The following is a 13,698-nucleotide window of genomic DNA, read 5'->3' on the forward strand; positions in this document are numbered from 1 at the left end:
AGCAAGGACCGAAGAATTCGACCGAGGTTTCTAACCTAGGACCGAGAGGTTAGATCTGGACAGAGACTCCCAGATCCATTACCGAGGAAACTAGACTTGGGACCGACACTCCTAGACCTAGGACCAAGCAGTCTAAGTTTATGATCGAGCCTCCTGAACACCAGTGCCAAATCCTTCGGTCCCTTGAGTGTTCCGAGCCCTGATCCAGACCACCCCGGTCTAGACTGCGCTCGTCCAAGCCCAAATTAGTAAAAACGGACCCAAGCCCTAGGACTCCGGTCCTAAGACCTATTTGGTTCCACTTTTCAAAATCCAAAATTATTTTTGTATTTTGGAACCCCAATCCATTTTCAAATAATCCCAAAAGGTTAGAAAATAATATCTTAATATTTTGGGATATTTCTCAAACAAATATTTTGACTAAAGCCCTGTTTGGAATTTATTTTTAAATTCTAATGCTTTTTCTGATATTTTTCAGGGTTTTTACTCAGTCTTATATCAACACAATTGCAGATACAGATTTTTAAATAATTTTTTATAATTATTTACGTAATCTAAACCTACCATTGTTTAGGACACTCGGACAAATAATTTAAAAAATAAATGTTATAAATAAATCTTTTAATAGCCAGACTTTTAAATAATAAAACTGTCCTTTGACGAGCGCGGAGGACATAACGTGAAAGTCCCTTTTTAGAGCGTAACCAAACACAAATAAAGTACGTTTATACACGTACATTGTAATTGATTTTTTTTTTAAAAATTATTTGACGACTTTGTTTTCAAATAAATAATCTTTTAAATTAATTATGTTTGATTAATTTAAATTGGGTTTTAATCAAATTATCATTTTGATTCCCAGGTTATTAAAATTTGAGTAAAATTAATTATTTTTTAGATAGTTAATTTTAAAAGCAAGTGCTATCAAAATCTTTTAAAATAAATGTTTTATTTTAAAAAGATGTCTAACACGCAAAGAAATGTTAAAACGCATCGAATCTCAAGTCACCCTGTGATTCCCCGTATTGTCAGGTGTCACCCGACACGTTCTAAGCTGTGGGAAACCAATCCTGGGTTATTATTATAAATTAATTATTTTTATAATCTCACTTGAAAAGTTATATGAACTTTGGGTTAATATGTTAAATATAAAAAAGTTAAGTTTTTGAGAGAAGTAATAATAAAAAGCGTGATAAATTAAATATATAATTATATTTTTTTTAATATTAAAACTGATAAAAAAAAATAGTTTAAATATACAATAATATATATTTAAAAATAAATATTAAATTTGTAGACACCCAGAAGTATAACCGAAGCAATGAACTTTTTCTTTTAATTCTCATATGCCTCGTTACACGCGATTAAAATAATAATTAGTTCGGAAAATTTTAAAACTAACATCCGGACTATTTTTAAATAAAACTTAAATATATAAATAAATAAATTAATTAAATAAATATACTATATTGAAAAAATATCTATAATTTATTTGTTGACTCATAGAATTCAAAAGGAAGAATTTGGCTAAAAGATCTAAGAAAACTTAATGGATATAGTAGGCTCGTAAGAATTTGTAAAAGTTGTTATTGTTATAAATAGCTCTAGATGAAGAGGAAAGGAAAGAAAAGAGAGAAAAAGACATACCTCTGTTAGAGCTTGTTTGATGAAGTGGTTATTTGGATAAATCCTGGAGGAGACATACTCGTAGCATTTATAAACTATGCAAGACTCTAAGGTAATTCTAATGTTATGTTAGCTTCCTATTTTAAAAATACATAAATAAGAAAAGCTAAATTCAGTATTATAAAAGGCCATAACTAAAGCTAAATTCAGTATTATAAAAGGCCATAACTAAAGCTAAATTCAGTATTATAAAAGGCCATAACTATATTAACATGTGAAAATGGGGAATTGTAGAGAACAAAGGTGCATATTAAAAAAAAGTCATAATCATCTACAAGCTAACATCAACTTCTAACCATCAAACAAATAAAAAGGTTCACACCATATCCAATTTTAAGAATTACCCATCTTAGCCAATGAAATATTAAACCTACCTTCTTCTTCTTTTTCCTCGCTTTAGTTTCAACTCGAAGCAATCCCTTTCGGCTTTTTATATGTATACCATTGGGAAATAAAAATGTAAACAACAAAGTTAGCAATGCTTAGAATCACCAACAACCAATAAAAGTAATCAAGATGACCACGGTTCAAGTTATCAGGTATCCACCCAAGTTGCCCATTTCTCGTCGTAACTCTTGTCACAACCGTCACCAAAAAAGTACTCAAATAATTCCCCAAAGCAGTAGTTGTAAGCGACAAAGCCGAACACATACTCCTCATAGCATCAGGAGCCTGATCATAGTAAAACTCAAGCTGCCCAATAAAAGTAAAAACCTCAGAACACCCTACAAGAAAATACTGAGGAATCTGCCAAAAGATCGACATTGGAATTTCCTTCACATCGTAGTAATTGTGTTTCTTAACGTAGCCGAGACGAACTGTCTCAAGAAGAGCTGCAGCGACCATGGATAAGATTGATATGACTAGTCCAATACCCATTCGTTGGAGCTGAGTGAAACCTTGTTCTCTTCCTGTTACCTTTCTTGCAACACGAGTGATGATTCTGTCGTATAAAGGTGTCCAAATGAGGACACTTATTGTGTCGAAGCTCGAGAGAGAGGCTGAAGGGATCCTGATACTTCCTAGGGATTGGTTCATTGTGTTCCCTTGAAGAACAAACATGGTGCTCATTTGACTGTACACGCATGAGAAGATGATTCCAGTAGCCCAGATTGGGAGTAAGCGGATAACTGCTTTCAGTTCTTCAACTTGGGTAACTGTACATAGTCGCCATGGATTCACTTTTCCCTTTGGTTGATCAACTGTACCAGTGTCCACAGCTGCCCTGTCAAAGAACCTGAAAAATATTTTGATGGTTTATGCTTTATACTTTGAGTATTATAATCTAATATCAATGGTTAAGTGTTTATTCAGCATTCAATACCTCAATTTTTCAGTGTGGTCAAGTTTCCGGCTTCCTTGAATGCTGCATTCTTCCTCTGCTGTTTCGTAAAGAAGAGATTTATCTTCAGGAACATTCACATTGAGATTTCTGAAGGACGCAACTATAACTTGGCCAATTCTCGTCAATGGACTACCACCCGGTTTCTGCAGCCTATAACAATAACTTCCTCCAAAGAAAAACACAACCGCTATTGCCATGGCTAAGGCTGGAATGCCAAAACCGAGCCCCCAACCGACACTCATCTGAATCTTAACAAGAACAGTGGAAGCAATGAGTGCACCCACGTTGATAGAAAAATAGAACCAGTTGAAGAAAGAAGCCTTCTTCTTCTTCTCAGCAACATCATTGTCATCGAATTGATCTGCACCAAACGAAGACACACATGGCTTGATCCCACCGGTCCCTAGAGCGATTAAATAGAGCGCTATAAAGCAGACAGTGGTTTGTCCTGATGTTGGGTTGCAAACCCCATCTTGACATTCTGGCTTTAGTCCATGGACAGAAGAAGAGAGAGCTAACAATGTCATACCCTATACAAATTACAACAAAACAAAAGAATGCATCAGCCACAAAGTAAAAAAAACACACATTCTATGATTACCCTTATTAACAAGACTTGGTTAGACACATAATCAGAAATTCAAAACTAATTTTCATTATGTTACTGACCAAAACATAGATCATCGAAAATATGGCAATGATTCGATAACGTCCAACATATGCATCTGCTAAAAAAGCTCCAAGTAGAGGTGTTACATAACACGTCCCAGACCAATTCGTCACATTATTGGCTGCTGCAACATTCCCCTGATTAAGACGAATCTCAAGATAGTTCACCAGATTAGTGCCCATACCATAATAAGCTAATCTCTCGCAACATTCAGTTCCTGCAACAAAAACAAGCCACAATTCACTTAACAGACAAACCATGAAGAAAATAAAGACAATTCTAGGAAGAACAAATTAAGTTATTACCTAGAATGAAACGGCAAGCTTTCCAATTTCCAGTTTTCTTCTTCTCAGCAGGTTTAGAGTGAATGTTGAGAGTCCCATCGCTTGTATATTTGTCAATCTCTGCCATATCTAACCAAACAAATAAGAAAAAACAAATCATTGATCAATAAACAATTGCAGCATTTAATAATATTTTAAAAACCCTTAATTCGCCATGAAAACACCTTGTATTTGAGAAAATAACAATTTCAGTCAGGATCCGCCTTACATATATATGAATCATAGGATCAAAGATTCTATTTTTAATGAGAACCCAGAAAGGGTTTCTACTCATGCATTCAATTTAGCGATGGAATCAAAAGGATTAGGCGTTTTTTCATGGAAGAGAATCAGGGAAAAGGAAATGTACCGATCTTGATCAATGAAGAACGCGTCGAAAGTTGGATTTCTCAAGTAGTGAAGACGTAATGAGTATCAACCGAACTAATATATGGAGATACCAGCATGACCGCTTTTCACTCTTTATCTTCCCCAAGCACATAAGGCCTTGTTTGGTTATTCTACCTCATTAGAATCAGTTTTAGAATGAGAACAAATAGTTGAGACAAATTCTCATTATTCCTTATTTATTTACTCTTTTTTCGGAATGAAATTACAACTTTCCAAATAATTTAAATGTTTTTATAAAGTTTTATGAAAAAAATGTCAATTTTATCACTGAACTATAAACTATAATAAAATATTCACGTATCACTGAACTAATTTTTGTTCGTTCATACCACTTAACACTGAAGTTGATATTAATATTCATCTATGAACAAAAATTAGTTAAGTGATATACGTGAATATTCCATTATAATTCAGTAATAAAATTGACATTCTTCTCAAAGTTTTATATTTAACCTCTTATGTTAAAATTCATTTGAATTAAGATTACATTCAATATTTTATCATTTAAAATATCATATTGACATTAATAAGAAATTTCATAAATTATTAAAATAAACAATGAGATCACATGAATTAAGATTACTTTTTCTTTAAAATAAATGACTTTATTTATTTAATATACAATTGATAGTTTTCTTTTACCTTTTAAAAAAATTAATATCAGTTTTTAACTGTTTTTGTTTTAAATTGTATTGATATTTTTTTAACTCACAATTTTTTTATTGAACTTTTTTAATTCATGTTTTATTTAATAGTATTTTTTTAAATTATTCTTTTGCTAAATAATAATATTAATTTAAAAAAACAAATAACATAATATTTTGTTATAAAAACTATTATAACATTGTAATTAACTATTCAAACATGTCAAAATTTCTTGTTAAATAGAATAATTATTTTATGTATTTTTACTTTTTTTTTTATTTAAAAAAGAACTTTTAGATAGGGTCATGCTTGACTTTATCTTATTATTTATGTTAGATTAATATTTAAAAAAAAAAATAAGATATCAGATATTTATATTTTATTAAATTATGATATACTTAAATATTTTATATATTTTAAGATTTTTAATTAAATAAAATATAATAAAAAATAGAATTGAGATATTAATATTAGTTTCAATTATAAAATAATAGTAATAATTTATCTATAATAAATTTAAAGATTGTCAATGAGAATGATTAATATTTTTAACAAAAATAATGCACTTTTATCAATTATACAAATTCTCATTTTACACTTTTATCAATCTTATTTATATTATTATCTTTTATTTTTCAACTAATCATCCTTAAGTATTTTTAGTATAATCTTATTCATATTTTTATCCTTATTTGAACCAATTGCCCTTAACTATTTTTAGAATTAATCCAAAACTTATCCTAAGTATTTTTAGAATTAATCTAAAGCTTAAAATATAAGTTAAAAAAGAAAGTATTAATTATTTTAAAAATTTGTAACTATCTCCTAGATTTAAGGGAATAAATTATACAAAATGAAAACAAGTTGGAATCTATCAAGTCAACCAAATAAATATTCAACTTTATTAATAAAAAGATACCAATCTTCTCTCTCTTTGTGCCAAAAGTATAAACAAACTATTCAACTTTCATTTTGTGTTGATTTATGCATTATATTTACTATATGAGTATAATCTCATTAAAAAGGAAAAGAAAATAATTAGATGAAATTCAAACATTCTTTATAGAGTATTCAAAGATTGATCGAATATTACATTTTAAACATTTAAAGACTTTACAAGTAACAAAATATAAAGGTTTAAAGAGAAGGACTAATAAACTAAAAAAAAATATAGTCATAATAGGTTGAACACATAGTAGATTCTCGGAAACTCAAAATTTATATTAAAAAAAATGAGGAATATCCCTCTTATTATTTTTAAGTTAGAAGAGAAAATAATGACTAATAAACTATGTCAATACAATATAATTTTAGAGGAGGAATAGAGAGAAAAAATTTGGTAAGGGAATGACTTAACATTACTTCATTGGTTTGAAAAATGTAAAAGTGGGAGGAAAAAGAGAAAAGAAAGAAATTATTTGATTTTTTCAGCAAATAAGATTAGCTAAGTCATTCTCTCACCAAATTCCTTCGTCTAATCATTTTTCATAATTTTAATGGTTAATTTATGGTTTCAATCACTATAATACTTATAATTGAAAGAGAATATAATTTATAAAATAATTTGTAATATTTTTTAAATCTTGCACAAAATCTCTTATAATTTATTAAAATATCTAGTATCGGATTTATTTTCATTATTAAATAAATATGAAATATATTTATTCCTACGCAATAATTTTAGTTATATTTTTCTATTAATTTACATATTTTTTCAAAATTTCAAATAATTTCAAATATATTTTTATTGAACATTTTTTATTTTATTTTAACTTTTTATTATTTAATTATATATATATATTTAAAATAATGTAATTATTTTTTTCAATAAATAATAACATTAATTATTATTTTATTTATAATACTTTATATAAACAAAATTTACGAGTATGAATTTCATAGTAATTAATTCACTTGTTTTTTATTATAAAATATAGAACAATTAAAATATAAAAAAATAAAAAAATATTAGTTGTTTTAAAGTGTTAAATTTTTTTTGATCACATTGCAAACTTATGTGAGACGACTTTTGAGATTTTTTTGCTTCGTTTTAAGAGATTCAAGAACATTACGGCACTTAGCAAAATATCTATCCAATAGAGAGAGAAAAGTAGGTTTTTAAGTATAAACTATTGAGTCGAATTTTTTTGAGAAATTAATTATTATGTGTACACTAGTAACAAAATATATATAAGGAATGAAATATGAGTTCATGACCCCTAAGTCTCAAATTGTTTGTAAATCCTCATCTTTTTTTAGCTCTTTGCAAATCATATAAAATAGGTGTAATCGTAACTTGGTCATAATCTGTCTTTAAACCCATCAACTTAACTAAGCTTTCTCGTGTGTGTGCGCCCATGTAAAAATTATTATTTCTTAGGACAAAGCAATTCATTTTCTTTCAACAAGGGAGAAAAAACACAATAAAAGAGATTTAGATGAGGCACATATAGAAATATTCCTTCTTAGATGACCAATTACTTAATTTACTTTCTGGAGAAAAAAAAAAACATGATAAGAGAGATTTAAATGAGGGAGTGCGGAAATTCGTTAAAGTCAGTGATCTAAGAGAATATTTTTTGGGAATTAAAAATGTGGGTTGCAAGATTTCAAATGGGACAGGGAGGTGGACAGTGTCTAGGACTTGATCCCTCTCCTAAAAATATGGTCACAATGGATTAAATACCTAGTATGCAAGACCCTAGGACTTCTCAAGAAAAGACCCTAGGACTTCTCAAGAAGGGCGAAAATATCCACCACTTATGCCTTGTTTGAGGAAAGGGTTTTCTTGGTTTTATCTAGGTTTTATCTAAAAAAACTCTTGTTTAATAAAAAGTAGGAAAAAATTGGTTTTTAAAATTTGAAAACTAATTTGTCATTTGACTTTAGAGGATATAGTGTAGGTGAGAGAATAATGGTTTAGATAAAAAAGATAAAATTAGAGGGTAATTTTGGTATTTAAATGATAAAATTATTTGATTTAATGATTGATAAGATTTTTGAGTTTTAAGATAAAAACTGAGTTTTATCCAAAAATCCTTTCATCAAACGAGGCCTTGATGCTACTAAGCTAGAAGAGAGGATGAACTTAGAGAATATTTTATTCAATAAGTGAGGTTCATTAATATCCTTAGTATATAAGTTTTTTTACCTTCCACATGGGGAAATTGGACGAAATGACCCTAAAAATTGGGTTATTTGCCTCCGTGGTCACCCAATAATAAATTTGATCTGGTGACCACTTTATTTTTTTTAGACGAAATTACCCTTTTCGCGTAACGCGAAGGGACTTCGCGAAACGCGAAGTGAAACAGTGTAAATATATATACTAAAATTTTTTCATTTTCTTCATTTCGTTTCTCTCTCTTCTCTCTCTTCTCTCTCTGTTCTTGTTCGTCGGCGGCGGCGGCAAAACTTCGACAGTGGCGGCGAAGCGACGGCGAGGGCGCCTACGGAAAACAACATCAAATGAAAGATAAGTAAACTTAACCTAACCTGAATCGATTTTCATCATACACATCCATGTTTCAAACCCAAACTCTAACCCTAAATCGTTTAATCTATTCATATTGGTTAATATTTGTTTATATTTGGTTGATATTGGTTGATATTTGTTAGTATTTGTTGATATTTGTTGATATTTGTTGATATTTGGTTCATTATTCTTCATATTGGTTGATATTTTGGTTCATTATTGTTCATGATGATATTTGCAGCTCATTAGAGTTCCGTTTCAGGGAAGATTCGCGTCTCCCGTCTCGCTAAGCACTTAGCGATTCGTTAAGCACTTAGCGTTACGCAAAGCACTTAACGTTTCGTTAAGCACTTAGCGTAACGCTAAGGCGCGCATATGAAGAGGTTTGACTGGTTATCAAAGAAGAATCTCAGAGCAGGATATTTCTTATGGGCAATGATTGCATATGGATTAGGTATTTGTCACTATCTCTATCATCATACTCACAAATTCACAATCTTGTTGGAAAATTACCAAACATAAAATTAAATGTGATTTTTCTTCCTTTGGTTATGATCCAGATAGTGTAGTTTTGGTTACTTCATTTGGTTATACTCATTCAGCTTATTTGTACTTTCATAATCAAGATCTTATTGGAAAATTACCAATTATTTTCTCTTATCAAGATCTAAATTATAGTTTTTCCTTTTTTACTTCATTTGATACCTCATAATTCATGGGTTGTTGTTGTCTATGCAGGCACTTTGTTCACATTGGAAAGAAAACGAGGAGATCTCATAATCATGTGGACTAGAGGAGAACCGGAGAGGCCTTGCCCACACCATCAACTTGAAACCTCTCAATAAAGATCATTCCTAACCACGAATGAGAATACTACTACTAGGCTGATGTAACTCTTAGAACATGTTCTCATTATATATACTTATATAGGTAGTTATATAACCTCTGTAATTTTGTGTCCAACGGTGTCCAAATATGCTTCTTTTTAAAAAGATTTTTTCATAAAAACAATGCTAAACACAAAGATTACATCGACTATATCTAGAGTTGTTATTTGTTAATCTGAAAAAAATACTGAATTCCAATCCAGAATGCTACACCAAGACAAGATGCTGGTAAAATAGCAACAAGAAAATTGAAAGTTTTGTTTAGTAATATAACATATATTTAAAAGTTTGGTTTAAAACATCATTAGGAACACTATGAATAAAGTTTGGTTTAAAACATCATTATGATTGTAATGAAAGTATGCAAAGAAAAAACTTTTAACTTGAAACATTGCATATGATCAAAGTAATTGTATCACAATTCACAACCAATTACTACAATTTATATTAACAAGTGCAATAGTTAGTTCCACCCTTTAAATTACTAGCAATATTGATGTCCCTTCACCATCTTAATGATAAAACCTGCCACATTTCCTTCTGCCATTGCTGTCCAATAATGACCAAAATGCATTTGTGTCTTTAGCATGTGTACTAGGAGCAGCAGCAGCAGCCGATGTTGTAGGTGAAACAACTTCCCATTCTACTCCACGAAGTGCGTTCGATTCCACCTCATTATTTGCCATTTATCGAGGCTTGAAGAGCACTCTAGATATAAGACCCCATAGAAAACAAAGAGAGTGACATATAAGATCTCAAAATGGTTTAGTACATATAACAATCTGAACAAAGATACAATTCAATCATGCAAGAAAGAACAAGATTTCCTTATAAAACATACCACTTGAAGCTTTCCATCTCTCTAAAGAGGAAAGTAAGACATCATCTAAAGCATAAGAAAAAAAACTGGTAAGGTATTAGTTGAAGAAACAATTAAAGGAACCACATTTATTTCATAATCTGGACCTTCCTCAGGTTTCAACTGACACATTAATTGAATAAACAATATTTCAATCCAGACTCTGCTTTTGGCCATAAAAGTCAGCATAAGATTTAGCTAAAACTGCAGATCGGGGTAAATAGATGTGATTGATGATTAAGAAAGAAACGAGAAGGTCTTAGCGAAACGCTAAGGCTTAGCGAAACGCTAAGTCTCATCGTGGTGCAGATGCAGATTCAAAAACAAAAACAGTGATTCGAAAATGCAGATGTGAAGATGATAAACGAACAACAAAAACATGAAGATATGAAACTTGAAGAGAATAAACGTACCAAGTGGGATGCTCGTGCTCGTCGTGGTGCTCGTCGTGGTGCTCATCGTCGCCGCAGAAGCCGCCTCCTATAGAGAGAAGAAGGAGAAGAGGGGAGAAGAGAGAGAAGAAGAAGAAAAGAAATGAAAAAAAGATGGCCGGATTTTATTATATATTAAGGGTATTCTGGACTTTTCACAGCGTCTCACTTCGCGAAACGCGAAGTCCCTTCGCGTTACGCGAAAAGGGTAAATTCGTCAAAAAAAAAAAAAGTGGTCATCAGATCAATTTCAATTATCTGGTGACCACGGAAGCAATTTCCCTTATTTGTAGGGTCATTTCGTCCAATTTCCCTCCACATGTAGATTCACTACATGATGCAAAATAATACCAATTAATGTAACCATTTAGAAAGAAAGAAACCGTATACACATGTTTAGATCTCTTCTTTACCTTCCTTTTGGACACTAACTAACATTACCAAAAACTATAGGATCCCATAATGGAGTACTCATCAATTTGATGATACAAATGAAACTATAACCTATCCAAATCTACACATCGATATCTCTTTTTATCCATTTTCTAACTGAGAAGAATCTTCATCTCTTATTTCTACTGGCAAAACGCACTACGAATGTTTCTAAAACGTTCCAATGAACACAAGAAATCAAGAATAAATTAGTTATTCTTTGCTGCATTCATTTTTGAAACAAAAGCTCCCTTGCACAATCACTTTGCTCCTTAGAACCGATTTAAACATAATTTATACTCCACAATAATGTTTGCCACTACCCTTTTTTTTTTATAGCTTTTGGACTACATGGGATGCCTCTAATCTTGGAAAAATTAGGCATATGTGATATAAGTCATTAATTTTATGAAATTTTGAATCTCTTATGAATTAATCAAATCTTAGTTTTAGTGTCAAATCAATTTATGGATTAGGGATTCAAATTTAAGATTTATAATTTTTCTTTAATTTAAATACTTTCAATATCAAAATTACACAAATAGTTTGTTTGATCGCAACATTAACGTTTCTTCTTTTCATTTAATTTCCCCTTAAAAATAAATCATTTATGTTCAAAGACTTAAATAAACGTGCACGCTTATTCAAGTACTCATAAAAACCAAAAATAAAAGAAAAGGAAATACATAAAAGGTAAAACAAACCCAAAAAGTATAAAATATTAGGTATGGAAAAAAGGGATACAACTAACTTCCTTATTTGGCATGCATGTGAATGCATCTGTTCTCTTAAATGCAGTATTAACTTGGCTAATTTATTAATTTAGCAACTAATCTCAACCTTTAATTTGGTTAGCTCTTAATATTTAGTAATATTTTAATTAGTGGAAATTCTTACATTGAATAAGCATTATTATTATTTGAAACCTATGATTTTGAATTGAATAATGATGAGAATGGGAATGGTGGATTTCCCATCATAAATTTATACTCCTTTTAATTTCATAGAATCCTAGAGTACTAACCGCCTCTCAATCTTATTAATATAAAAATTATTATTTTTATTTAATATAACCTAAAATATACCTACTAAAAAAACAATAACAAATTTAATATTTTCACTTGGGTTAACAAATTTCAATACCAATAATTTGTAACTTCGGAAAAGTTTAAGATTTAAGAAATTTCAACATCAGTATGTCGAGAATCTTTTAAATAAAATATTGTTTTTTTTATAAATATGTCCCAACATTTTGAAATTAATTATAAAAATAATTAATTTTTGATCAAATTTTAAACAATTTTATAGATTTAGGATAATCAAATATTAAAATAAATATGTTTTTAAATTGATTAAAAATAATTAATTTAAAAGATTATTTATTTGATGTAAGAGTTGCCAATTGATTTTTTATTATTTAAAATCAACAATTGTTTTTGTATACGTATACAAACGTATATTTAATTAGGGATTTTTTGAATTCGGTGTTTGGTGATAATCGGGAAAAGACTTCGCACTATATCCTTTGTACCCGTTAAAAAACGGTATCTATTTTATAAAATTTTAACTTTTGAAATACTGGTTTTATAAGTTTTATTTAACAAATTTTTTTTTGCATTTAAAACTGTAGAATAATATTTAAATGTTGGTAATTGCGATTGATGTCGATGATCATTGAAGAAAATACATGAAAATATCAATTTAAGGCATTAGAATCTAAAAAATCTCAAATGGACCCTTATCAAAATATTTTGTATGAAAATATTCTAAAAATATTTTAAAATATTTTCTATTTTTTTTTTTTAAAAAATGGTTTGGGGCTTCAAATTAACAAATATTTTTTGAAAATTTAAAATCCCAAACAAATAGGCCCTAGGACCGGTCCTTTCGGTCTAGAGGGTCAATCCCTTGGTCTCGGGCTAAAACCCTTGATCTTGGGTCGAGAACTTTCGGTCGGGTGTGGGAAACCCTAGGTCGAGGTGCGGGAGGCTCTCGGTCATAGGCTAAGGATCCTCGGTTGGGTGCGAGATTTCTCAATCAAGGTGCGAGGAGCTCTCAATCCCGGGCTAGGAATCCTTGGTCGGGTGTGAGATTTCTCAGTCAGGGTGCAAAGAGCTCTCTATCATGGACTATGAATCCTCGGTCGGATGTAAGATTCCTCAGTCGGGGTGTAAGGAGCTCTCGGTCTTAGGTTAGGAATCCTTGGTCGGGTGCGGGATTCTTGGGTCAGAGTGTGATGAGCTCTCGGTACTAAGCTAGGAATCCTCAGTCGGGGTGTGAGGAGGTCTCTATCTTGGCTAGGAATCCTCGATCGGATGCGAAATTCTTCGGTTGGGATGCAATGAGCTCTCGGTCCTATGCTAAGAATCCTTGGTCGGGTGTGAGATTCCCTAGTCAGGGTGCAAGGAGCTCTCATGCATGGGCTAAGAATCCTCAGTCGGGCGTGAGGAGAGATCGGTCATGGATAGAAATCTTCGGTCGAAAATCAAGGGGCTAGATTTTTCTCGATCGAGTGTAAGGGAGGGTTCGAATTC

The 13,698-nt window shown here is 30.8% G+C and overlaps 1 protein-coding gene and 2 long non-coding RNA genes across 3 annotated transcripts; 1 reads left to right on the plus strand and 2 right to left on the minus strand.

Moving 5' to 3' along the window:
• Nucleotides 1-1,958: 1,958 nt before the first annotated feature.
• LOC124938810 (protein NRT1/ PTR FAMILY 8.1-like) lies at nt 1,959-4,543 on the minus strand. The gene is made up of 5 exons (XM_047479325.1): nt 4,395-4,543; nt 4,007-4,114; nt 3,701-3,918; nt 3,011-3,561; nt 1,959-2,923 (listed from the first exon to the last, which is right to left on the minus strand). The coding sequence occupies exons 2-5, from the start codon at nt 4,110-4,112 to the stop codon at nt 2,089-2,091; spliced, it is 1,710 nt and encodes a 569-aa protein (XP_047335281.1). The 5' UTR covers nt 4,113-4,114; nt 4,395-4,543; the 3' UTR covers nt 1,959-2,088.
• Nucleotides 4,544-8,786: 4,243 nt separating this feature from the next.
• LOC124937582 lies at nt 8,787-9,644 on the plus strand. Its single transcript, XR_007099375.1, has 2 exons — nt 8,787-9,009; nt 9,294-9,644. It is a non-coding gene; the product is annotated as an uncharacterized LOC124937582 (long non-coding RNA).
• Nucleotides 9,645-9,802: 158 nt separating this feature from the next.
• Nucleotides 9,803-10,769, minus strand: LOC124937464. Its single transcript, XR_007099360.1, has 3 exons — nt 10,715-10,769; nt 10,284-10,328; nt 9,803-10,150 (listed from the first exon to the last, which is right to left on the minus strand). It is a non-coding gene; the product is annotated as an uncharacterized LOC124937464 (long non-coding RNA).
• Nucleotides 10,770-13,698: the final 2,929 nt, after the last annotated feature.

Source organism: Impatiens glandulifera, chromosome 5 (assembly GCF_907164915.1).
Source record: "Impatiens glandulifera chromosome 5, dImpGla2.1, whole genome shotgun sequence".
Classification (NCBI taxonomy): Eukaryota; Viridiplantae; Streptophyta; class Magnoliopsida; order Ericales; family Balsaminaceae; genus Impatiens; species Impatiens glandulifera.

Bases quoted from the DNA above. Each gene is read 5' to 3' on its own strand.
- LOC124938810 (XM_047479325.1), bottom strand. From the start codon at position 4,112: ATGGCAGAGATTGACAAATATACAAGCGATGGGACTCTCAACATTCAC. The intron at 3,919-4,006 runs GTAATAACTTAA...TTTTTGTTGCAG, and splicing joins AGCTTGCCGTTTCATTCTAG to GAACTGAATGTTGCGAGAGA. The intron at 3,562-3,700 runs GTCAGTAACATA...TAATTTGTATAG, and splicing joins TTTCGATGATCTATGTTTTG to GGTATGACATTGTTAGCTCT.